General features: G+C 41.2%; 1 protein-coding gene and 1 long non-coding RNA gene across 3 annotated transcripts in view; one reads left to right on the top strand and one right to left on the bottom strand.

The window, feature by feature from the left end:
* Positions 1-26,092, top strand: part of LOC117935390 — a 107,058-nt gene that overhangs the window by 41,154 nt on the left and 39,812 nt on the right. For both annotated transcript variants that reach the window (XR_004654749.1, XR_004654750.1), the window contains exons 2-3: positions 4,138-4,217; positions 6,889-6,971. This is a non-coding gene — a long non-coding RNA (uncharacterized LOC117935390). The remainder of the gene's footprint in view (positions 1-4,137; positions 4,218-6,888; positions 6,972-26,092) is intronic.
* zfp36l1a (zinc finger protein 36, C3H type-like 1a) lies at positions 9,725-14,264 on the bottom strand. Its single transcript, XM_034857530.1, has 2 exons — positions 14,016-14,264; positions 9,725-12,879 (listed from the first exon to the last, which is right to left on the bottom strand). Exons 1-2 carry the CDS (start codon positions 14,064-14,066, stop codon positions 11,815-11,817), a joined length of 1,116 nt encoding a protein of 371 aa, XP_034713421.1. The 5' UTR covers positions 14,067-14,264; the 3' UTR covers positions 9,725-11,814.

The raw sequence follows: 26,092 nt of genomic DNA, 5'->3' as shown, positions 1-26,092 counted from the left end.
ACCAAAATCCTATGCCAGAACAACAATTTCTGCCTTAAGGGTGTAGTTTGTTCTACACATCGCTGTCTTTTGATATCCGTGACTCTTGATTGTGTGATTTAGTGTCTGGGCTTCGTGGTTATGACGGTTTTCCAGAGCAAGGCAGCTGTTTGTGTGACTGTATTTCTGGGAAGACAGCGGACACAGGTGGGGAATCAGTTAGGGCTGTGATTTACAGAAATCTCCGTTGCCTTGCATTGTCCTGCAACCCTCCTCTAGGCCTAAGCCTGGTCTCACACAACATGTTCCCCTGTTATTTCTTGTCTCAAATAACAATGATGCCTGATTTGCAGAGTGGAAACCCCAGTTGAGTTCCCCTCTGAGAACAAATGTATTATTTCCCCCCAAAGAGCCATTGTTTAGGTTTTTTCTTGGTTAGATGCAGAACCAATCAAAGCTGTTTAGAAGTATTTTTGGGGGAAGTCAAAATATCAAACCTTTTCAAAGCAAATCTCAAATCAAATCTCTTATACCTTCCTTAATATACTGTATATGCTTAAGTGAAGTCTTCATGAGCAAAAGGCCTTTCGAAAATGTTAAAAAGTTTTTACATACTGTAGCTAACACACTTTGCTCAGTGAAATTTTTTAACATCTGGAAGTTTATAAAGTTGAACATTAAGACTTCTAACAATAGTCTCTTGCTCACAGTGAAGTGGCAATTAGAATGTCTTTAGCTCCAATAATGGGAAATACTTCAGAGAGTAACCTGCATTGGTAGGTAACATGCTTTATTAGCCGTCACAAGCTAGCTAACAGTCATACCAGATCAAATAAGGCTGTTGCAGCCAAATACATATTGTTAGAGTAGCATATGAGTCAGAAAGTAAGATAATTTACTCATGTCAGTTATACCACAATATCTATCTAATGTTGTCAATAACATTAGCTAATATTAACTAGCTGGTATACCAGACCAAGTGTGGCTGTAGCAGCAAAACCCCTTAGTGTATTGAATTAAGTAATGGTGTTATTGCTGATGAATTCAATTCTACTTCTCGATTTACTTTTGTAATAAAACAAAAACACTGTTTATATGTAACATACCAAACCAAACTGTACAACTAGCATAAGAATCATTAAGTAAGAAAACTAACTCAGTAATTTCAGTGACCCAGCATTATCTAAAGCTTGCTAACATTAGCTGAAATTAGCTGCCGTAGGCTAGCGGTCATGGAAATAACCAGGCTGTAGCAGTAAAACCCAAGTGTAAATTGAACAATTGATTCAACTTATCTGTCTGAGTACAGTAATTTAAATTCAGCGTTATTGTACTGAGACAACAAAATGCAGTTCAGCATCTAACCAGAATTGCAAAAAACAGCTGTGCTGAGTTCAGAGTAATGCACAGAGTATAGAATAAATAGTAATTGTAGATATGAATAAGCAGAGATAAAGTATGAATATGAGCAGCAGTTACCAACATTTAAAGTGCAGCTATAAGTACGATTATAGACAGTGGTATAAATATGAATACACTATAGGTGATATACAGTATGGACACTAGTATAAATATGCATGACAAGAGTATATATTGTACATGTAAGTGTATTTGCAGTAGTGTGGCAGTAGTAAGTCAGCAGTCAGTGAGGTAGAGACAGTCAATGGCAAAAGACTGAGTGTTCAAAAGTTACATGGTTATGTTGATATTTTGGCTTCAAAGTCTCAAGTCCAGGCAGGTCTAAAGACCTCATTTTTGTGGTTTGAATCTGACTCAAATCTCAAACTGTGGACACGAGTCACAACACAGGCCTAACAATAATCATCTTAATTTGAGTCAACTGTCTGTCACCCTTGGATAAAGTCTACAAGAAGTCAGATAGAAATAGTGCACTGTGGGTGCACTGAGTTTTTGATTGTTGGTTTACTAATATCCTGACACCACCATCACTAAAGGCCTTTGTGTAAAGTCACGCTCTAATCCTTTTTTTCCTGCCTACATGTGCAAGTGCATGTCGCGGCAGGTTAGTAGTTGAGGCTTGAGGGTGAGTGTACGACTGGTTTTAGGATGGGCCTTATTTCCATTGAAGACTTGAGAAATCAGAGCCAGACATGTCCAAATAATCTCTGTTGACTTTTTTACAGCTAAATTACTCAATCATGTGGAGCCCCATGGACATCCCTGAGGGAACCCAATATCAACCATTATAAACTGTTAAATGTGCCTTTTCTGCTGCTTGTGTGTTCAAGACTTACATACGAGCTGGAGCATGAATGCCTCTACATACGCCTCCGCATGTGTGTGTACTTGCATGTCCCAGTGTGTGCTTCTGTGTGCTTTTTCTTAGTGAGTGGGTGTGAGAGCTGCGGTTTCTCACAGTCAGTTCTTATCTTCGTCTCTCTGAGCCTCAGCCAGCAGATCATTGTGAAATACACACACACACATACACACACACACACACACACACACACACACACACACACACACACAAACACACACACACACAGAAAGAGACGAAGATACAGAGTTCACTTTTAACTATTCCCTAACCTCCCAAGGCCAGATATCAAGGCCTTGTTTACAACTCAAACACAAAAATTGATACAGCCATGGTTAGTCGCAGGAGGGTGACTTTAGTTCAGTGATCCTCGCTGTCTGTCTGTCTTTAAAGCTGTGTCACCCTTTTTGTGGCCTTGTGGCACTTTGTACCTTGCCACCATTTTGTAATTTAAATTTCATCAACATCATCGGCCCGCATTAAGTGTTAGATCTCTGATACAAGATATGATCATCTGTGCTTAGTGCAGACTTGGCCTTGGTACAAGATGGAGCAGGGACTTCCTGTAAAACTATCGCTGATGTCATCTTCTGTTTGTCTTATAACTCTTAAAGGCCTGAGTGACTCAGAGCGCCTTGTAACTGGTTAGTCAAGTATACAGGTTTGTCACGGTCCAGTGCATATCTGTAGGCGGGTAAGGGCGTAGGAGTGTGTTTATTTCTAAGAGCGTTGCGTGTGTGTGTGTGTGTGTGTGTGTGCGTGTGCATGTGTGCATGTGCGTGCACTGAGGTCATATAAATCAGTATTGAAATTGTGAGAAACTGAAAACTGCGTTTAAGAAGTGAAAAAGAGGTTGGTTTCCACCAGAGGAAACAGATGCTGCAAAATCATGTGGGAGGAAACGCTGTTTTTAGCCGTTGCATGTTTCACTGGCTTATTGCTAACCTCTTTCACTATTGTGCATCACACACATAAGACCTAAGTAAGGAGATAGCTCAGTTGTGTAGTGTTTTCTGGTGTTTCAGTCTCTTTGTGAAAATAACACTTTGCTCTCCTTTCCTCAATACGTATTTGCCCCATTTTTTTTATTGAAACTGCTGTCTACTTTACCTTCTGGACTTTAAAAAGTATTGAGAGATGTAAAATGACTCTTTACGTGTACTGCTCATAACTCCTACTGAAGACCTGCATGCTGTGACGAGGAGGTTGCAAATAGACATTGCTTTGAGTTAAGGGGTGTTGACTAAAAAGATTGTGAAGCCTTGGTTTTAGTAATACGGATAAACTGCAGGCCTGACTTGTGTGTTGTAATCATGTTCCCAGATCTCTACAATGTTATTATAGGAAATGGAAAAGATGGTTAAAACTACACCAATAAAATCCGATTTGTAATGAACTGGAAATATCCTGTACGGTCCTAATTAGAGCAGGAATAGGTCAAAATGCACAGCAGGTGTTGCACTGCTAATGGAGCCCATTTTCCTCCCATAGGGGCCACGATGTTGAGAGTCATGAGACAGGAAGAGTTAAGTGGTTCAGTACTCAAGAGAGCCAATGGAGAAACTCACTCGGCCCAGTGGACCAGAAACCAAAGCACAACAGTGTCAGGTTCAGGACGGACTCTCCCATTGGCTAGTCCTGGTCTCCTGTTTCCACTGTTCCAGCGCTTCTCGTTAGGAAAAAGTCATCGCTTGTCCATTAGCGTGGGGCTCAGCGAGAGTTTAGTGGCTCTGTGTTTGTTTTTCTGTCACACTAAGGAGTGGATGGGTGTGTTTCCACAACCTGTCAGACAGCCATCACCAGCGCTGTCCTCTGTAGCCTCCTTACCTCTCTGCTCCTCTGCTCAACACATATGTGTTTTCTCTTCTTTTCTTTTACAGGTCAAGGGGTTGCCACTTAGCCCGGAGGAAGAAAAGCACATGTGACACTGGATCCATGCAGGGCTAATGGTCATTACCCGGTAAGCAGTGTGTCATAGCCTTAGTCGCCTAGATAATAGGGCTGCGAAGTGCCTGGGTTAAACCCACAGGATCAGGGAGTGGTTGTGACTGTTGTCTTTGTTGCTCTGCAATCAGTCTCACCGTGACACATATGGCCTACAAAGATAAAGCCTGCAGATTTTGCTGCAGGCAGCATAGAAATCTGGATGACTGGTAAAGTGTTACATATACTAAGATCAGAGTGATGTGATTCCTAAAATGCTAACTGTAAAGCCTCACAGTTCCTGCTGTTGTCTCAGGTTAGATCATTTATGAAATATGTGATTAACCAGAAATGTGTGTGTAGGGGAAATTGTAAGATTGAAAATATTTACAGTGAGAAAGTTACTCTACACCCCAACTTTAATAACAACAAGTTATCAAAGAGTAAAAAAAATTTGCCACCATTTTTTGGAGTATTCCACTATCTCTGTCACTCAAAGGTAGACCTCAACATAGTTATATATATAAATAGATAGATAGATAGATAGATAGATAGATAGATAGATAGATAGATAGATAGATGTTTATTGATCCCAAGAAAAATGGGAAATTCCGGTGTTACAGCAGCAAAAGCAGTCACAAAGCACATAATATAAATATAAATGAAATACTAGGAAAAATATACATACATACAATATACATGAAATAATAATATGAATAAAGTAAAAAAGAACAAATATTTGAATATGTACAGGATGGGGAAAAAAAAATGTGCAACTGCTTAAATAATATGCTAACATGTTTAATGTTAGTTTAATGTTAGTTATACACTACAGGCTGATAATAGTCAGGATGGGAATAGAAACACAACACAAATTATAAAACTGCCCCATAATTAAGTTAAGAATTTCAATATTTGGGGAAACAAGATTCTACCTCCCACAATCCCACCTGTGAAACCACGGACAAATCAACCACAGAGAGTGAACAGGGAAGAGAGATGACAAAGCCGTCGAGTTCTTTCACTATACACAACCTAGAAGGGCCCATTAGAGACAGTGGCAGGCTTAGAGGTCGCTCCTGTAACAACAAGGGAAGCCGTTACAAAGTTTTGATCGTGACAGACACATGCATAGTGATCATATGTTGCTGTAATGAATCCATGCAAACAGCATAATGTGACTTCATTCTTATCGTCGTTCATTCTTTTTCACAGCTGACTCACCATGTTAGTTTTTGCAAAATAAATGAGTCATCAGGATAACGGAGAAAGAACTACTGCCCGATTTTTCTGAAACTTTGTGGAAGGTTGTAGCATGGGCCAAGGAAGAACGCATTCCATTTTGGAACAGATCTGAATCACAGGGCAGATGCACAATACGTTTAAATTGCAAGATAGGATATTTTTGCTGATTGATGTGGTGCCGGAATAATCAGAAAAATGTGTTCCTGACTGGGAGAATTTACACTGCATTATAAGGCATGCGCTGGCCGAGGTCTGCACTCAGAGTCCCCTTCTAGTTTCACATGAAATATGTTACTGAAGTGGAAGCAGACATTTAAAAAAGCTTTCAGTAACCACAATATATTATATCTTTTCATCTTTGTTTACAAAATCAAATTTATGTTTTCGTTTTCTGACTAGACATTGAGGGGAACTAGTTTCTGTTCACTTTGTGCTGGACTTTTTTTAGAGGCGGAGGGAAGTGAAGTCTTTACTGGTTGCCTGGAAACTGGTCTTGACAAAGAAATATTCCGGCATATAACTCCCTGCGAAATGGTGAATTGTCATTTTCTAAGTGTGCTTTTTGGACGGATTAAACAAACAAGATGTTGCGTAATTTACGTGTTAATTAGTGAGCTTAAGGGATGCCGGTAGGTGGATTCTGTTACCTTTGTACAGACTCAGGCTAGCTGTTTCCCCATTTCCAGTCTGTAGCTTCAAATTTGCCGTACAGTCATGCGAGTGGTATCAATCTTCAAAAGTAGTATTTCCCGACACGTCAAACATTTGCTTTTAAGTTCCCCACCACCAAGTGGGCTTATGCTATTACCATGGGTCGCTCCATAGAGGAGCATCTAATCCCTCCACTGACATTAAAAGTGCAATTTTTACTTGTTGAGGTTGTTTCTAATGCAGGTTTGGGAGCTCTGGAATGTGTGTCTCATGGAGGTTAATCGGGCCTCTCTGTTTTTAACAGACAAAGCAGCCCGTGGATAGCCCAACCTCATCACTCAGTGTTGACCCCAGCCTCTGTTTGGTGATTACTTATCCCTCCCACCTCACCTGTCACACTGCAGGGATGCAGACATATACACACATGCATGCATGCACGCACGGCTGCAGATACTCTGCTCTCAGCTGTGAGGGAAAATAAGGGAGATAACACAGTTAGCACATCCAGTACTATTTGCTCACCTTTTTCTCAAACAAAGAGGTAAACCTGCCTCTGATAACACAATTATGAACTGAAAATGGCGCCAAATGTTCTTGCTCGACCACGAGGGTTAAAGGTGAATGAAGATACTGAGAGTAGAACTACACACCTGCATTATCCTGTTGTGCAGGAAGCAATGAATGAACCACAAACCTGATCTGAGTCACCATACTTTTTCCATGTTGGAAAGCCACCTGCTGTAAAATGTGATGAAGTAATGGAAGATTTTCTTGTTGTTGTTGTTCTTTTCTTTTCGTGCCACATATCAAAGAGCAGACAAGCCGCCCTCTCTCCGCCACCCTCAGACCTGCTGCTGGAGGTTCAGAAACCCACTTCCTGGTAATTCGTCTCAAGGTGCCTCTATACTCATACCACACAAACAGGAAGCAGCCCTCTTTTATGTCCCTCCAACTGCATGCAGTTTAAGTTCTTCTGAAAGGGTGCAGCAAGAAAAGAAGGTGTGCTTGAGTCATAGTCACCTGGTTTAGTCTGATATGAAACCCTTTCCTTTATCTTTATCTTATCTTAAGCAAAAAATTTAGAAAAATGATTCCTCATGCCACAAACTACAATTGCATGTTTGATTAAGGTGACAAAATACGAACATTAAGTATTGTTAATCCACCAAATGATGACCAAAGAAATATTCTTGTTGTATATATAGTTTATGGCCAATGCTGGAACAAATGTATATTCATTCACAGACAAAGATATGTACAGTATGTTATCCTTTATAGTGTTAGATGTTACTTATGTTTAAGATCAATTAGATCCCAGAGAGCTCTCACTCAAACTGTTACAAAACTTCAGAAAAGACATCTAAAATTATTTGTCTCTTTGGAGGGTTGGTGCTGCGTAAAAAGTACTGTCAACACCAATTACAGATGTTTAGCATACAGAAAATAATTGTATTTAACCATCATTTGCAGCTGTGGTCTCTGAGATCCAAATAGAAGTTATTAGTCATGCTATGTAGTGGACTTCTGCAAGATGTCATTAATTCAAAAGCATATTTATAAGCAATTCTCGCAAAAGTATAAAGGTGATAAAGCAATGTGTGTTTAAGTTTTAAAAAAAAGACCTGTGCTCTACAAGACCAGAAAAATCCATTTGTGTACTTTGCTCTGGTGAAACATGAGCCATAGCAATAAGGCCTTTCTTTGTAATTACCTCACTTCACACAAGCTGTTGCATTGTGGCTTCTTCTGCCAAGTTTGTTGTTGATCAATGCTTTGAAATGCTCTGAGGATTTTATTAGCAGTATGTCACAAATACTCAATGGTATTGTATTTGTCGGTCACATGTTTGGGTATTTTGAACTTTCTCTGCTTTTCAAAAGAATGTGTGATACAATATGAAGTTAGTATCCAGAAAGCAATGTTTGGAAGGTTGTTTCCCTATTTATGACTTGCTGGTATGCAGTTTGGTAGGTGAAGTAACATGAAGTAGAATCAGGCTCTCAGCAGACAGGCAGCTTGTTTAGAGATGGGGCTGTGGTGGCTAGGTGGGTGGAGGAGGGAGTGGAGGAACTAGACAGGAATCCACCAGGTTCCCTGGAATAAAGCAAGAACGAGGCCTCCACAGGTCAGCTGTGACGGGTCAGCACCCACCATTGTGTGGAGGGAAGGGAGTTCCTGTTCCGGCTCGTTTTTGCAATCTGAGAGAACATAAACAGGGAGAGACGGAAGTGTCCAGAGAGCTAGCGAGAGTGTTTGAAGGGGAAGCTACAGAGTGTTGTTACTGAAATCGAATAGCATGCTTGTATTAATGGTGAAATATGTAAAACCACAATATATTTACTTGACCATGTGTTACTACACTATGTATTTTTGATTAACCAATCAGGCTATGACACAATTGTTTATCCCCTACTTAGGATATCCTCACACACATATTGATCAATTTGCTTTTAACCTCAGTATTGTTGATCAGGTGATAACCTCAGAACATTACTTACTTTTTTTATTCTCAGAAACATAACGGTTTCAGCCCCCCGATCAATATTTCTGCTGAAACCAGGAGTGTCTTGTCTTTGCGTAACCAATGCTCAATCAGAGTTTGATCAACTCTAGGTCAATAGCCCTGACTGCTCCCCTTTGGCGTTCACCAATCAACTTCCACCACAGTGAAACTCCCTTTAGTTCTACATTATGACCAGAGATCACAGCTAGTTCTATTTCCCATCTTCACCTTTTAAAAAGAAGATTTGTAAACATATTCTGTCCCTTTTATATATTTCAAAGTATGACGTTGAAGTAGTATGTTGCCATGGAGCCAGTTAGTTAGCTGTGGGCAACAACTTGAGTTTTCTTCAGCATGTTTTTGTTTACATTTTGGCATAATTAAAAGTATGACGAATTAGCCGTCAGCCAAACCGGTTTGCAATGTACCCATAGATGTGAAGACCACTAATACTGGTTTACTTTGATACTGAACTTTATAATATGTTGATTCTCAGACAAGTTCTGGAGTTAAAACATAATTTTTTCTATGATTTCTAAGTGAATTTATGTAAGTGTGTCTCATTGAAAACCTCTGATATAAAGCTTTGCACCCAAAACAGGGTCCCATTGAAAATTGGAAAAGTAATGTATAGAATAGGGCTGCAACTAACAATTATTTTTTTTTATAGTAGAGTCTGTTGATTATTTTCCCAATTAATCAATTTGTTGTTTGGTCTATATGTCACAAAATGTGGATCAGTGTTTCCCAAACGCCCAAGATGACGTCTTTAAATGTCTGTATTTGTCCACAATGCAAAAGATATTAAGTTTAGTGTCAGAGGATAGAAGAAACTACATATTCACATTTAACAAGCTGAAATCAATGAAGTTACTTTTGTCTTAAAAATTACTCAAAATCACTGATTATCAAAATAGTTGGCAATCAATTTCAAAGTTGACAACTATAGATTAATCGTTGCAGCTCTAGTATAGAATAAGCATTTAAACTTAAATCTCCATTGCACATATTTGAAAAAAGACATTTTAACCTCATTATTTAACAGACTATAGTGGCATGCATGTGCAGCGTGTCGAAAGCTCCAGTTTGCAGCTGTAAGAGGAACTAAATGAGATTTCAACTAGTACACAACTCATTAGACAGTGTTCAACTTTTCAAAAAATACGGGGTTTATTGACTTAACTGCAATCAATACTTACAAAAGAGAAACTCACAGAAATTACTGTAGTGAAAAAAACATGGCTGAAAAAATACATTCAACTGTTTTACTTTCTTTGTGTCAAAATCTGTTCACCTCTCTCAAAACATGTGAAGGCAACACAGAACAAGTGACTTTAAAAAAAATAACAAGTAATTGTCCTCCATTTATCAAATATTAAAAGGCAGAGAAGCCTTAGCTACCTGGAATGTATTCAAAGAGGCACTTCCAATGGTCAAGAGGGGGCCAAGCTGGTGCATCAAGCATCCAATCAAATCAACAAGAACACAAATAAACTTCCCTCAACCCATTTGGTCACAGCTATTGCTTGTAATAACAGACTGGGTGTAAGACAGAAGACTGTTCAACATAACCAGTCTAACGTGGAGACTCTCTTTAACCAGTCATGTGAGAGGTCTTTCAGCGCCCATTTTACTTCTACCACCAACCTGTACTGTGAGAAAATACTCCGATCTGGGACAAAAACTGACAAGGTGAATCAATGTAATAACAGTTGGCTACTGTTACTATCAGATTATTGGAAGATGTGAAGGGGAAAACGTCAGGAATGAATACAAGCAAATCAGGTTTGCAGTATAATAAGAGGGAGTAAGAAGAAAAAAAAAGTACAATAAATAATCAAAACGCAAAACGTCTTTTTTGCATTTTTTTTGCTTTAAATTAAGTTTCATTTGTGTAGTTGCAGAACAAAAGTCATTGAAGTACAATATATTAAACTGTGAAAAAAGGAAAACTGACAAAAACGTCTTCACAATCTTTAGATTAATATGGAAGATCATAATTTAACATAAAAGAAAATATATTCTATTGTTCATTATCCAGATAAATACAAAACAAAATTAACAAAAAAATGCATATGATCAGCAATAAATATGTTCTGATAAGTTAAATAAGCAGTGACAAGCAAACCTTCTGTCTGGAAGGTTTTTCAAACAATAACCGTAATAATAACATTAATAAAAAACAATTATCAAATAAAGCAAAAAAGGGATGTAATGAGTACAGAGTGCTCTTCGGAGCAGGTACTAAAGTGGGGGTGAGAAGTAAAGTAAAATAGCTTGGAGATCCGATCTCGTCAAGTCGCAGGATGTACAACTGCACCATGGGAATGCTGGAATTCCCCAGATCGGCGAGGATGAAGGCGGGGGAGGCAGAGGTGGGACAAAGTCTTACAGGTTTAATAAATCGGTTTGATATCAAGACTTCCTTCTCAAAAAAAGAGCCAGTGACCAGCAACAGGAGGAGAAAACTCCATAAGGGAGGAGAGAGGGGGGGGACATAACCAACTTCCAGTTCAAAGTCCTTCCTGCAGACTCACCCAGTCCACAATTACATAAGACGGGGCTTGAGAAGAACCGTGACAGGGAGGTGGAGGGGGGCAAATGAGAAAAAAAAAAAAACAGTAGTCCATTCACCCTAAACACATGCAGAAACCACCCCAGGCACTTTTTTCTTTTTTTAAAACTATTCATATCTTTTCAGGGTCTTTATTTTTTTTCCTTTTTGTCTTAACTCAGTCTGTAAAAACAGCTGCGGTAGATCTACAGTTACATTAGTGAGCACCCTCTAGCTAGCTCGGGGGAAGTGGTATCGTCAGGGGAGAAGGAGGGAGGGGTTGGGGGCTAGTGCAATGCACTCCCCTTTCCAAGGCCACTTTTGCTGCTACACATTCAAGAACAAATGAAGAAAGAAGAAGAAGAAAACAAAAACAAAAAACAAGTGGCACCTGGTGAAACAGTCATTACTTGCTGTCATGATTTTCATTGTTCAATTTCCTCTCCCTTTTTGGCACTATGACACATGACAGGGTTCTTTTTTCTTTTTTACTTTCTGTGCAGATTTACAGGGGTGATTTGATAATTTGAGTTGAAAGAGAGTTCCCTTAATGGACTACATCCTTAATAATGAACTAACATGCTGTTGTGTGAGGGGAAGCTTAGGAAAAGGGCAGAGGTAGAGGGGAGTGCCATGTTCTTTGTGTCATCGAACTTAAAGTCACTGGTGGATACGTGCAGTCTAGTCATCAGAGATGGAGAGGCGGCTGAAGATGGGAAGGCGGCGGGTGGTATCCAGCGTTGGGGACTCTGAGCCACTCAGGCTGCCTCCAGAGCTGCTCTGGTAGCCCTCTTGGTCTGACAGAGAGTCGGGAGGGCTGGATGGAGAATCAAACATGTGAGGGGACTCCAACATGGGTCTGAAATAGTAAGGTGTGCTTGTTGGAGAGGGGGGTGCAGGGGTGTTGGGCTCTGTGCCTACAGGACCAACACTGAGGCTAGGTCCAAACAGGTTGGCCAGCTCCTGGCTGGAGTAGGTGAAGGGGTTACTGCTGGGCCAGTCGGAGACCTCATCAGGGAAGAACATCGGTGGAGGGGTGACCGAGGTGGGGCTGTCTCTCAGCCCAGCTGAGCTGGAGAAGCCTGCAAAGCTGTAGCTGTGCTGCAGTCGAGGCCTCTCCATCTTGTTGGAGTTAAGAGGGGAGCACTGCTGGGGAGGTCCACGGCGCTCCTCAGCATTGTGGATGAAATGGCAGCGAGGCCCGTATGGACAGAAACCGATTGTGTGGAAGGTGCGACACAGCTCAGTTTTGTATTTGGGGTGGCGGCTCAGGCTGCGCAGTTCATGAATTCCGTGAGCAAACTGGCATTTGTCGCCGTACTTGCAGGAACCATTCTCCTCAAAGGGCCTGCAAAGCTCTGTTTTGTAGCGGCTGGAGTTCACTTGGCTGCTGCCGGTGGGGCTGACAGGGCCCAGGCACTTGTTGAGGAGCCTCTCACCTGTCTCAGAGAAGGAGCGGTCTCGTATGCGGGTCTCCTTGTTGTTGATGGCATTGCCAACCCCTGAGATGAGTGAGGAGTGGTCCGCTGCCTTCAGGCTGTTCAGAAACTGGTTCTGGCTGAACTTTGTGCTGCTGACAGAGTGTCGCCGCTGGTACACACCTCCCACCGAGGGAGAACCCACGGCCTTCCTGTCCAGCAGGGCTCCAGCAGGGCTGGAGATGGGCACATTAGTGCCAGTGCAAGGGACAGACATGGGATGGGGGGCACCCAGGTTGTTGTTGTTGTTGTAGCTGAGCAGTTTGTTCTGCAAAAACATAAAGAAAACGCGTCATTAGAAAAAAAGTTGTTACATATACATTAAGGCAGACAGTCAATGTGGTCCTGATTTTAAAGAGAGCTGGTGGGCTAGGGAGGAAAACCCCACAGCCTCCTTTTGCATGACTGTGTTCGTTTTTGGCTCCGACAACACAAGTGGATACAGGCCTATAGAACAGCAGCTGGTTTGGCAAGTTGCCCTGGTGAGGAATGTGTGCCCGTTTAGTAAATGGAGCAGCAGCACATGAGAGGCCACAGGGCTGCTAGTGGCTACAAAGAGGCTGCATCATTTGAAAGATAATGACAGTGGTAACGCATCCTGCCTGCTGCATTACAAGAGAAAGCTGATGCTTTTCAATACACGTCCGAACTAAGGGAGATGGTTGGTTTAGTCACTGGTTTACATTGGGGTATTAAAGCTACCAGAGAACACACTGACAATCGCTAAGCAAAAAAGGCGCCGTTTTAAAAATAAATCGGACACTGAAAAAATGAAAATGTATGCAAACGAAAACAGTACAGTGACGTTAACTAACCAGCGAGCAGTTACGATTTTGTTATTTCCCCAACACATTAACACGGTTAAGCGTTGAAACAGTTTGATGTGAGCAATTGCAAGTTAGTCAAAAGCCTGGTCAATGATTAGCGAGCATGTGGCTGCTTTGTGAGCAGTATTAAAAGTGGCGCAAAACTGCCGTCATTAACAGAAACATGGCATGAATTAACTGAAGCGGAACGTCGAAACTGCCGCGTAACTGTAACTCGAAAGCAAAACAAGACATTTTAGGTTAACTAATGTGACACACGTTGCATATGTAAGTTGAACGTTTCAACAATAGTTAAGTTAATGTTTAGTTATCGGCAGCCTTCGACACACTTTTGAGAGACTCGTTTAACGCATACGACGATGTTTGGACACGAAACATGTGGATAAAAATAAGCAACAAGTTGAAGCCAAAGTGAAGCGAAAAACAGCAAAACAAAACAAGCCTCCCCACACAGGCGCGTCACGGCGGAGGGCCGCGGGCATGGGGCACATCATTCCTCCACAGCGGCTAACTCACTGCTGCTAACAGGCTAACATACTTCTGTAAAAGACCAGAGAGAGAAAACTTTTGAAGCTACCTTGTTCATTACTTCGAAGTCGAAGAAAGGCGACACCACGGCTGTGGTCATCTTTGCGGCGACCAGGGTTCAATGGAAAGTAGTTAAACAAATTAAATAAAAAAACAAAAACAAAATGTGCTTGATAGAAAAGTTGCGCCGGTCTGCTGCTGAGTTTCTGATTCGCAGCTCCTGTGTATTTTTGACCCTGCAGAACTCCCCCTCTGCCCTGCACTAGCCCCGGCATTTGCTTTATAATCCTTTGCAGGAGGAGCCTCGAGCGCTGGGCGTTAACTTTCTGTTAACTTTTTTTTTCTTTTCCTCTTCTGAAGAAGAAAACTTTCAGTGGATTGCCGTTTGTGTGAGATTACTACGCTGTTGCACGCAGAAGGAATAATAAACAGTTGTTGACTTTAAGTTTTGAGCATCTTGCAGTAAAGATAACTCTTTTTTTATCTCTATTGTAAGCCTGCTTATTAGTTTATTGGGAGAGTATACACATTGGAATGTACATACAAAGTGACTTCTTACAATCATTATACTGCACTTTTTCTGTTTATTAACTTTGTTAGAAGAATAGTGTCTTAACTTTAATTTAAAAGTTAATATATTAATAAAAACCAAGTTACTATCAGTATATTTTTAAAGTTGCAAAGTAAGCTACAACTTTATTTCCTTCTTTTTCTTATGGAAGTCTGGTAGTCTACTTAAACAGTCTGGAGTTGTTTACTGGGAGGCGTTGCACTATCCCCAGGGTTTCAGCTACCATTCACTACTCTGTAATTAATTTACTCTTAATTGCTGGACTGTAACGTCACTTGTGGGACTTTCCGGTGAATTCAGTCAGCTACAGCTTTTAACTCTTTACCGACCACAGTCATTTTGCCCATTAAACCCCTCTTTCACTCACTGTTTCGATTACATCTCCTCTTCCTTACCAGCAGGTATAATGCTCCTGAATATGTGCATGGATGTACTGTATGTGTCATTCCATCAAGTAGGCTTGGTGATAACCTGATACATGAGTGATCTCACCAGATTCAACCACAGCCTGTGACAATGACGCTCGCAGCCACATGTGAAAGAGCTGAGCTGCAGCGAGTGAGATCTATACAAATCTATTGTGGCCCATCGTCTTCCTCTCTCTCTCTCCCTCCCTCCCTCTAAATCCATGACAGAGCAGCCACCGGCCATGTGCAGAGTCAATGTCAGGGTTGGGTTGCAATAGAAAAGAGAAGAGGGGAAAGAAAGGCAGGGTTGGGGGAGAAGAAAAGAAGCTGTTAAGCAAAAAAAAAAAGAGTTGGAGGAGGGGATGATGGCGTGAGGGAAGATTTATGGGGGACGTTTATTACTACACAGCACTGCCCCAGGGAGGTGCGGGAAGAGGGGTTGGGAGAGAGAGAGAGAGAGAGGCAAAACATTCCCTTTTCCCTTCCTCTTCTTCGCCCATACAGAAGCCTTACAGGGGGTGGAGAGCTTTGTCTCACTGCTAGCAGCCGTGGAGGAGGCAGAGGAAGTTGTTTTTGTACTGAAATGTTGAATTTAGTTGAGATAAAAAAGGCCAGCTTCAGATCTTGAATACAGCATATTTGTTTCAAACAAAGTTCTGATCTATGTCTGACCTTTAGGAACTACAAAGTTATCTCCCCCCCCCCCCCCCCCCCCCCCCCCCCCCCCCCAGAAGAAACCAGATTTATAACTTTCTGAGATATTCTGGACCCTGTCAGTGAAGAGCGAGGGTGTGTGTTTTTAACATAAAAAGAGTTTTACGATCCGGGGCTGTTTGGTGTAATCTCCCTGGAGTGTTTTCACAGACGACAGGGTGGGGTGACAGACTTGCAAATCACGTCTGCAGTTCAAAGGCCCTGTCACTGATTGATTAAGTAGATCAGATTGATAGTATCTCCTCTGAGGAGTAACTACAGCAGGGTTGTAGGAGGGGACTCAGCATTTTCTTTTTCAGCAAATACAAAAATACCCCTAGCTGGTGTGAAATTATCTAAAGGAGTGACAATACAGTATGTCACACATTACACATACTCAGAGCCAGAGTTTACTTAAGGACAACGCACAGAGGGCTGTAATGTTGGAGCAAATAGATTCTCATGCAGATTTAAAGTCCTTAAGGCCAGCAGGCTACAAGCCACGGACTCTGATGTGAAATGTTTTCTTCATTGGAGCCAAGGCCCAAGAAGCCTCAAACACTGCACTTGTTTACTTTAATACTCTCAAATGTATCCACTTGATATTGTGTGGTGCAGTTGTCCTTCCAGGTTTACGAGGAGGCACCTGTTTCCTGCCAACATGAAACAATTCCCAAGGGGATAGTGTCAGATATGTTCGTGTTTTAGACCTGCAGACGGTAAACAACATCATTTTGACACAGGGCCTTGTAGACGTCGGCACACGCTGATGTGCTCGCTAAGAAGTTTTACTGACTTCAATGCAAATCCTCTTTCCAAATGAATTTGTGTAACAGTATAAAACGTTTGAGTAGGTTTTCTGTGTATTTATTTCACTCAAAGGCAAAAAAAACATACTTATCATATTTAAATTATATTTAACCTTCCATTTAGTTCCTTTAAAACATGTAAAAAAAAAATAAAAAAAATAAAAAAAATAAAAAAAAAAATAAATAAAAAATAAACCTTGTTTTTATTGCTCAAGAAAAATTAAGATCAAGTCCCTAAATGGGATCTGGTGGAATTAAGGTGTAGCCTACAAATCAGGATATGCAGTATTCAAGTTTAAGGTGACATTTTACAGCTACACTGAAAGTTGCTGAAAGAAAATTAAGGCTGCAACTGATGATTGTATTTTCATAAATCACAATTGTGTCAACCAACAGTTAAAAAGTTCAAATATATTCAATGTACTATCACATATGTAAAACCAGAAGTAGAGGATATTTTGGCATGTATTCCTTGGAAAAGGATTGAAACAATTTACTAATTATCAAAGTAGTTGCACATGATTTCTCTGTTGATCAATAGATGGACTGATTGTTTTAACTCTAACTATATATATATTTTCCATCACAGCTTGTTAAAGTGACGGGTGGAATATTTATGAGGTTTTCCTGTCCAATCATTTCACTGACTTTCCTGGTAGAAAACACAAAAGGAATAAACTACATCTCAGCTCTCTTCAGGCAGGAGTTTCCTCTGGCTGTTGAGAGAGTCGAGTTCTCTCTCGGGGGACTTGCTTTCTGAGGATTTGTGCTCCTCGAGGTCAGCGCTGTCCTCCTTTAGTTTGTAGTTGTTATCAGTCTCTGTTGGAGCTGCAGTCAGTCACTCCTCAGCCTCTGCTCAACGGTTTGATTTCTGCCTCCTGCGCTGATGACTCCCTCCTCAGAAGGGAGGATGAGACTTGAGGTCACTGATAACATTTAAGTGGGGTGCCTGGCTGTAACATCTTTTATCTAACTGAACAGGAGAAGAAAGAACTCATGGGGAAACTCAACAAATTGGAACTTGTCTGTGGTGACAGTCTCTTAAAGCAACAGTTTACTGTAGTTCCTTCTTAGAGCCAACAGAGGGCAGAGTTCTTCCTTTTCTCTTTCCTCTTGTTGCAGCATTTCCTATTTACTCCCAGCTCTTTGAACCGTATTCAAAGTGTCTCCATGTTTGCCTAAAGCATACTTGTAGCCTATCAGAATAGTTACAACGTGAGTGAGAATTTCTAAGATTAGACACTTAGGTCAGCACAGTCAAACAGCTCCTTCCTTGTGTGGCTTTGGTGAATTAGGACTCAGCACTGTATTGTCGAATCAGCCTTTCCACTGACACACTAACTTAGTGGCGTTATATGAAGCAAAGAGTCTTATCAGCTACACAAAACACAAAGTCTTAGACTAGTTTTGTGGTAATCTCAAAGTGCACTGCACAGCAACTTAGGGCGACCACAAGGCTCATTAGACAACATAAAGGAGAATGAAGTAGTATTGTTTTACCGCCTCATGGTACATCATGTATATTCTTGGGATTGATAGGGTTGTCGGTTACTACCAGTGACTTAGCTGTTTGCCACATACTGGCATTCATGATTTCTTATGAAGTTAATTTTCAAGCTGAAGGATCTTGTCTTCCCCCCACACATTTGTCTTTTCAATTCCATAAAACTGAAGGTTTTTATGAGCACTGTAAGTGGAACATCATCTCTTCACTAGAAATGTATTTAGCGTTTTGCACATTGCAGTGAAAATGTTACATACGTATTTATGTCAATCACAGGCAAGAATGCAGTAAAGGAAGATCAGACCGTTTACTGTATACCTTATTAATCGACTTTACTGTTTATAATTTTATTTTATTTGCACTCTTTCCTATTTTGTTCTGCAACTGTTGCATAATAATTTCCCTTCAAGATGATATCTCCCTCAACAAGTAGTTTGCCTGGTCCAGAAATTTGTTGACAATTCTGTCTGATATCAGGCAAACAAGTAGTATCACCATAATGTGAAAATACTTTGTCACTAGTTAAATTCTGAATAAGTAAGAACAGAGTTTTATTAGCAAAATGTAATTATGATGTACTTTATAAAACAAAAGAACTCAATTATTATGGACACTTTTAAGTATTTTGCTGTTGTAGTTGATTTCAACTACTTCATGTACTTGTATATGATATTTTTGTGCGAAATCATGACCACCAAAGTAACTCAAGTTGTGAAATAAAACAAAGTAGTGGAATAAAAAATAAAAAATAAGTATAAAGGTGTATAAAATGGATATATTAAGTATGGTCTTAGAAGCCATAGATGACTTAACACTCCTCTAGCTTCCCATTTCCCCCTAGCATGTGAGCTCATCTTTCGTTACACTGACAGGACAGATTGTTGAGCAATCAACGGCGAAGGATAGCCAAGTTGGACCTATGCAGACTTTGATTTCTTGAACATGTTGTCATGGTTCGGCCCATGTTTGCCGTGACATTGTGTGGGGTTTAGATTTCTGTAAACATTCTCCTTCCCACATCCCAATTTGTGTGATCCTGTCTGTATAAGCTTTGACAGCCAGCACATCCATGATTGCTTCCTTTCATGTCTCATGGTATGGTTTACCAAATTCATATGGGATGACTATGGTCATCTAGCTGGGTGAAACTAGCCTCAGAGAAAGAGGGTGAGGGAGAGCAAAAAATGGAGGGAGGGAGGAAAATAAGACCTAGCAGCAATTAATTGTCCATGAGAGTAGCCACAGCAATGTTAGTGGTGAACCGCCAGCTGCTCTTGCTGATGTTGTTCCCATGAACGGCTCCAGCGTGCCCATCCACTCCACTTCCACTGCCCTTCATCTCCCAGTGGGTGGGATGCAGCATCAACGCTCGGCTCGGCTCATTCGTGTGGTTTCGACACGTCACGGCATTACTATCACGACCAGAGTTCAAAACAAACACCCTTTTGGAAATGAAAGTCTTTAGCCCTGTCAGTGCCAATTTGCAAAGAAATACAATGATAATAACAGTATTTTGATTAAATGCGTGGTCGCAAAAATAGCAGCAAAACAGAGAGTGAGGGGTCAGCGATTAAAGGAGATTTACTGTCCAATTCTCTCCTGACACTCATGTCTCCAGAGGAGGGTTGTATTTATAACGAAAGGCCAGCTTCCTTCTCTGACTTCCTGACCCGTGTTTCCTGAGGAACAATCTTTCTGTCTGTCCAGAGGGCTCATGGGAAGGGAGAGTTTGGTTTTCCACTGGCACATTAGAGGGTTGCAGCATAGGTCAAAGTCATCAAGCTATAGAAATGACACGATGACTACAGCTATATGACACACAATGCAGCACACTCAGAGATAGCACATGATACGCATGTGCAGACACACTTAGGGAAGAACGGGTTTAGGGCACGTAGAGAGGACTCCAGTGCTTGTTGTGTCCAGTCCCCCCCGCCCCTTGGGCTCAGCGTGCCTCCGCTGGGGAGTGGACGGACCTGACCCTGGTCCAGGTGTCATGACCATGCGACGGACGCTGAAACGAGATATTCCTCAGCTCCTCACTCAACGCAGGGGGAAAAAAATCAATGGGCTTTGTATAGCAAAGGAACAGTGGAAAGCATTCTCTAACCAAAAAAAATCCTGCCCCTGTCCCATCTGTCTCCATTCTCCAGCACTCTCAGACCTCACAACCGGTCCTGTGTGGTCACTCCTGGACTAGAATTACACAGTCCATGTGTCCAGCTCTGGACAATACACAAAGCCAAGCGTCCGTGTGACCCTGCCCACTTTTCTCACACTTTACCCCTCGCCCATTTATTGAACTGGACGTGTCTTCTCTCCGGTTATTGATATTCCTCCAGATGCCGCTGACGAGGACACACTTCTGACATGGTTGCATTTTTGTGTTTGATACCAGGTCGCTTATCGTAAATGAGGCTATTGGAAATTAGCTTTTGATGGTGTGTGAATTATTTGGAGCGTGGTTTTGCTTATATTGATGTTGAGCTGTAGGGTTAGGAGCAGTTGTGTGTGAGCCGTCCTCAGTCGACCCAGACATATGGTGATGTCAAATTCCTCCTTTTTATAAGCGTCTGATGATTTATTGTGGAAAAAAACATGCTTTTATAGTTTCTGCTGCTCTAATTAAAACCTTTTCTGGTGTTTGTCTTTATTGCCAGTACAATGCTACAAATTATCTGCTACATGATGTCTTTGGTTTTCCATTGCTCTTCATGTAGGTATTGAACTTCTGGTTAGTGTCAGTTTTGAGGGCCCTGACAGCTCATTGCACCGCAACGTCAGGAAAAAACACAAGTACAAAAAACACAAACAACACGTGCTCAGCATTTAGAAAAACAGCTAACACAAGTTGAGAAGCACATTCAACAATCAAATGCAGCCCAATAAAATGTGTTGCAATTACACAAAACAAAACACAAATACAGAAAGGCACTGGTTCTGTTTTCTGTATTTGGTTGTGTTGCTTAAATTTGCTGCCTGTTTTTGTATTTAGTTATATTTTCAGTATCGTCAGAACGTTTCTGTATTTGGTTGTGTTGGCTATTGTTGCAGTGTGTTTTCTCATGCTTTGTAATTTTTGTTTTCCCTTCTGCCTGTGTGGTATGACACCATGTATGTTGCCAGTGGTATTGGGTGTCTGCCATGTGTGGCCTATGTGTGAAAAACTGTGTCTGTTTTTGACTTTGTGTTTTTTATTGTGTAAGTTCAATTTTGTGCCCACATTGCAAACCAATCCCTGTTATTCAAATCAATGTGTAGTCCAATTGACGAAGATGTTTTCTGGGTTAACTTGTGATTTGTCTTTCTGCATGTGAGCTCTGTGAGCTACAGGTGTTTCAGCTTCAGCAGCAGATTATTCATCTGTTAAACTGCACCTCTGCCTGTCCTCCTGAAATGAAAAATCCTTGTAACGTATGCTCTTTTCTTCTCTGTGACCTGCCACAACTCAAATGAGCTCGTGTAGTGTATCCGTCTTCACTTTTATAGAAAAAGAAGAGAAAATGAGCAAAACTCAAGCTATGTGGATAAAGATCAAGGAGCCTATGGGAGGGAGATTACCTCAGAGGAACATAGGCAAAAACTCAAACAGCATTTTATGTTCCCCCAGGGGCCAGAATACATCACCATCTTAACGCTTTGATTGTGATTTTACAAAAGCGCTTCCAATCACTCAAAGAAAATAACTCTAAGGGATTTGGTGTGATTGCCCACAGTCCAAACACGGACACGGCACAGCCCCAAAATAGATTTTGATGTCCAAGATGAGTCTAAGCTGCTTCTTTTTCTTCAGTTTTTTTGTATAGAAAAGAAACCCTCTGGGTCTTTGAGGCTGGTCCAGTCCCAATGCCCCCAACTGTTCCCCACTCCGCCTCTCTTTCTTCTCTCCCTCTTTCAGACTGTCTTCTCCCCTGGCAGTGAAAGAAGGTGCAGCTGTGTGGAGTCCTTTGGGTTGAATGAGAAGAATCAGCCCATTTGGTTGACTTTCCTGGCCAAAGCTATAATTTTCTGCTGCCAGGGTTTCACATCCAGTCCAGAGCAGTTCCTGGGCTCCAGCCGCTTGTATCCAACAGGACAATGGGGATTTTCCTACAGCCATGTACCACACAGGGGTCCTATCGCCAGTCTGCCCAAATGTGGAAGCATCTACCTTCTCAACAAGTCAATTGTTCCATGTTTGGAGCCTTTAAAGTTGCTTGGTCTTCTTGTGTCTGACACTAAGCTGCTTGATTCAAGAGTAATGAGAACCAAATGTAATTTTTTATGCCGATGAAGGATTATGTATCATTGCCATTGTTTTTCTCTTGATTTACGTTGTTCTCAAGGCTGAAAATGAGAGCAAATGACTTGTTAAAGCAGATGTTTATTGTAATTTGACCAGCAACATGTGTGTTAGTATGTTTGACTGTTTGCGATTCCCAGAGCTTTAACGGGCAAAAAGTGGTGTGGATTATGCATTGACTTTGGTTGTAGATTTTGTAAGTGGTTTAATGTCATTAGCATGGAAAAACACACAGCACTGCTTGTCTGTGTTTCCAGTAAGCACTATTAGTGTCACATCAGGCCCATGTGACTCTGTCAACCCAGGGGAGTACTCACATTATTGCTCTGTTGTGTAACAGCTGAATATGGAAACACTTTTTTGCGCTTGTTAAATACTTTCGGGTTTGCCTTTTTTTTGTTGCCTTGCCCTCTTATAGGTTCTACAAAGTCTAGTAAAACCCAATGGCTTTCCCAGAAATGAAGGTTTATTGTCCCCCTCAGCCCACCCGACTCGTAAATAATACCAAAAAAGCGTTTACCAAAAATCCCAAGCCGGCAGCCCCCACCTTCATACCATTACCAGTACCACTGTACGCCAACACCGCTGCCAAAATACACCTAAACAATCCCTCTTTCTCCTCATTGAAACCTTCCAACTGTCTGTTAACAGTGTTAACTCGGTTAAAGCCCTCCAACTCCACACTCAGAGGCAAGAACAGTCCAAATGCTGCCGGTGGGAACGGCATGTACACCATTAAACTCCAATCTTCATTTTCAACTTTTGTTATCATAGTAAAGAGTTTTAAGTGCTTTACCAGGCGTGCACATGCATCAAGGGGCTGCCTTTATTCTGTTGCACCAGCTACAGTATGTGCAAGTTTGATCCAAGGTTAATAACAGTCACTTCTGTCTTTGCAGCTAGAAATTGATTTGTAATGAGTGAGTCACAAAATGAGCGTTTAGGTGCTAAGAACAAGTTTTTCAAAAATCATTTCACTCTGCTTTGGTGCTAGCTTATGTCCACCCGTACACTTACGAGAAGGATGCGGTCAGATTTCTATGTGAGGCACTCATTCAGATTGCTGTGACAACCCCAACACACAAGCACCATCCCTACAGGGTAGCTATTATTACGTTTCATATGGTGACCTCAATCATACACCTTATTTTCTCCACAGCTGTTTCCAGGCACCAAGGGAGTTCATCTTGACCTGCTTTAATCATCATACCCATTGGCTAAAAGTCCAAACAATCCCGCTTTAATGTTGTTCACTGAGTCTACTTTGTAAATGGTGAGACAGAATGGAACACAGTTAGCATGTGAGAAGCCAAAGATAAATGTTAAGCTGTGGAGACTATGGGCTGACGTGTAGGTGGGACCAGTACAGTACTGGAGCTTCCACTGTGGGCAACTCGCTGCATGACTTACCACATGAGATGTGTGCACAATTTAAATACCACAAAAAACTGTCAGGATCCCACCTTAAACACACTCTTGTAATAAACAGTGACATCAATATTGACGTACTATGTGCGTCTTATTTATTTACGATGAAAATGTGACATTAGACAAATATCACACTATTAATGATTGCATCTTGTGTCGGATTTTGAGTCAGCGCCTCAAATCGGCCCGAGCCAGAGGCTGTTGTGTTTTTGTTTTACAGTTGCACACAGGATATGAGTCTGTCCTGCTGACATTTTTCTGAATCAACAGCTTCCATCACATTGCTGTCATGTGAGATTAACATCTGCCTCCTGCTTTGTTGAGTCTTCTGTTTAGAAGAGTTGTGAAATATTTAATGTTGAAACTTTTTTTTCTGAGGTTTAAAAAGAGTGAAAGAGAGTCATACAGAGGGCATTTGTAAAGCTCAGTATTAGGTCCGGATTTATCTCCGCTGAGGTAATATCGAGGTTGGTGCCCTAAAAATGTCTTTGCTTGAACAAGGTGCCTTGAGCCGGATAAGATGGCCTAAAGCTCCCAGTTCAACGGCATGATGGATGAAAGTGTTCTATCTTGTTTATGCAACCTGACATAAAGCATCTGCTGGCCTCCGGAGCGCTCACTTCATGCTCGAACGCTGCCCATTAGACAGTGAAACAGAGATTATCAAGGTATTTCAGATGTAGGAGATACAGTGGAGGGTGTTGGAAAGATACTGCTAGCTCAAGGTTGTAAATTAATTTGGTCTATTTGGAGGCACTAACTGCGCTTAGTGGATTTATTTTACTTAGCTGACGTAACAGGCTTGAATCTAAAATAAATCTTTATCTTAAAATGTTATATTTACATATCTGATCTTCTAACAGCATATGAAAACCTTCAGACCTGACATTTGTGATTTTGAGTCTACAGTAGCACCATGATCAGGTCAGAATTTTCATTTGTCCAAGACTTTGGTTTATGATTAATCAGCCTCAGCTCCTCTGTCTTTAGTGCCATTTTGCAAGGGATAGCATGCTAATATGCTAAACTAAGATGGTGATCATTACACCCAATGTGAGCATGTTTGCATTCCAACATTAACATTTTGCATGGCTGTAGTCTCCTTTTAAAGAAAGTAAAACAGCTCAAAGACATTCATTTCACCATCATGGGCTTTTGACTATAAGCTTGAAGCAACATCTAGCTTAACATGTCTAACATGTGGCTAAAATAAGAGAAAGGCAGAGTTTAAGCTCACGTCTGATCTTCTACAGTAAAATAAACCTTTCAATAAAGTACTGACCTGAATTTATGTCTTTGTGCCACATGTTTCAGCAAACAAATGGCCTCGCTGAAAGACAACTGCAGAAAGAGCAATGGAGCTGCATCACCATATCCTGCTTGCAAAGCTATTGTGGATCTTCACAGTAAATCCAGGACTGTGTGCCGATATAGTAAATTGTTTCATTAGATGATTTTAGTATACTCTGTTATGTAGCTGTACCATCATTATTGCTCAGATTATGTAACGCTATCTATTAATCCCCTGATCATTTTTCTTGTTAAAGAAGATACATTCCCAGCCAACTATTTTAGGTTTTATGGTGTCAAGATTCTGTTATGAGTTCTTGTCAAGTTTCCTATTTTCCAGTATATCAAACAAAAGAGAGTTGACCAACCAAGGTGGAAAGTTTGGCAAACTAGCACAGGTGTGGATAGACGTGCTAAAGGTGCAGCTTTTTATGGTCTGAGCTGCTTCGACTGAGCCAGATCATGTAACAAAACCCAACCAGCATTCACTGTTTAGGTTTATGTGGTTTCTCCCTTTTTTTGATTAGACAAATAAATAAGTATGTATGGGAAAATCTGCCAAAACAATGTGCTCTCGGACATGCTGTAATCATTATACAGTCATGTAATGCACCATAAACGTCATAGCACGAGGCAGTGATGGAGTGTGTTGGCTCTTGTGCGGGCTCGCTGTGTTTGTGAATTGTGCTCCATATGTGAAGAAGCTGTCCACTGCTGCTTCAATACCTCTCCCATCTGTCTTGGTCGTATGACTAACTCAAACATAATCTCCCATTCAAATTTGTCTTCTCTTACAACCTCAGTACCCTCAGTCCAGCTCATTAAAACATCCATTTCTGCAGGACACAAATCCCATCAGACAAACAGCTGCTTGCATAAACTTTACCCCTTTCTTTGCTAGTATACGGTGTTTAGATGGGAAAACAACTAGAGAGAAAGAAATAAAGACAGCTGAAGAAAGACAGAGGGGAAGAGGGAGGGAGGGAAGCATAGACAGGCCTAGCACCAGTATAGGAAGAAAGTGCGGAGTCATGCTGTAGGAATGTTGTGGGGGGGATTGCTGGCGTGACTGCCCCATTTTTCACAGCCATAATCAGAGCCAGCTGTCAGTGAGAGGGCCCATAAGATGAAGGGGGGAGGGG

Source organism: Etheostoma cragini, chromosome 20 (assembly GCF_013103735.1).
Source record: "Etheostoma cragini isolate CJK2018 chromosome 20, CSU_Ecrag_1.0, whole genome shotgun sequence".
NCBI classification, from domain to species: domain Eukaryota; kingdom Metazoa; phylum Chordata; class Actinopteri; order Perciformes; family Percidae; genus Etheostoma; species Etheostoma cragini.
Note: the sequence above shows the minus strand (reverse complement) of the source record. Positions and strands in the feature narration are given on the sequence as shown.

Coding starts and splice junctions, on each gene's coding strand:
- zfp36l1a (XM_034857530.1), bottom strand. CDS start 14,066: ATGACCACAGCCGTGGTGTCGCCTTTCTTCGACTTCGAAGTAATGAAC. Junction 12,880..14,015: donor ACTTCGAAGTAATGAACAAG/GTAGCTTCAAAA, acceptor ATGTTTTTGCAG/AACAAACTGCTCAGCTACAA.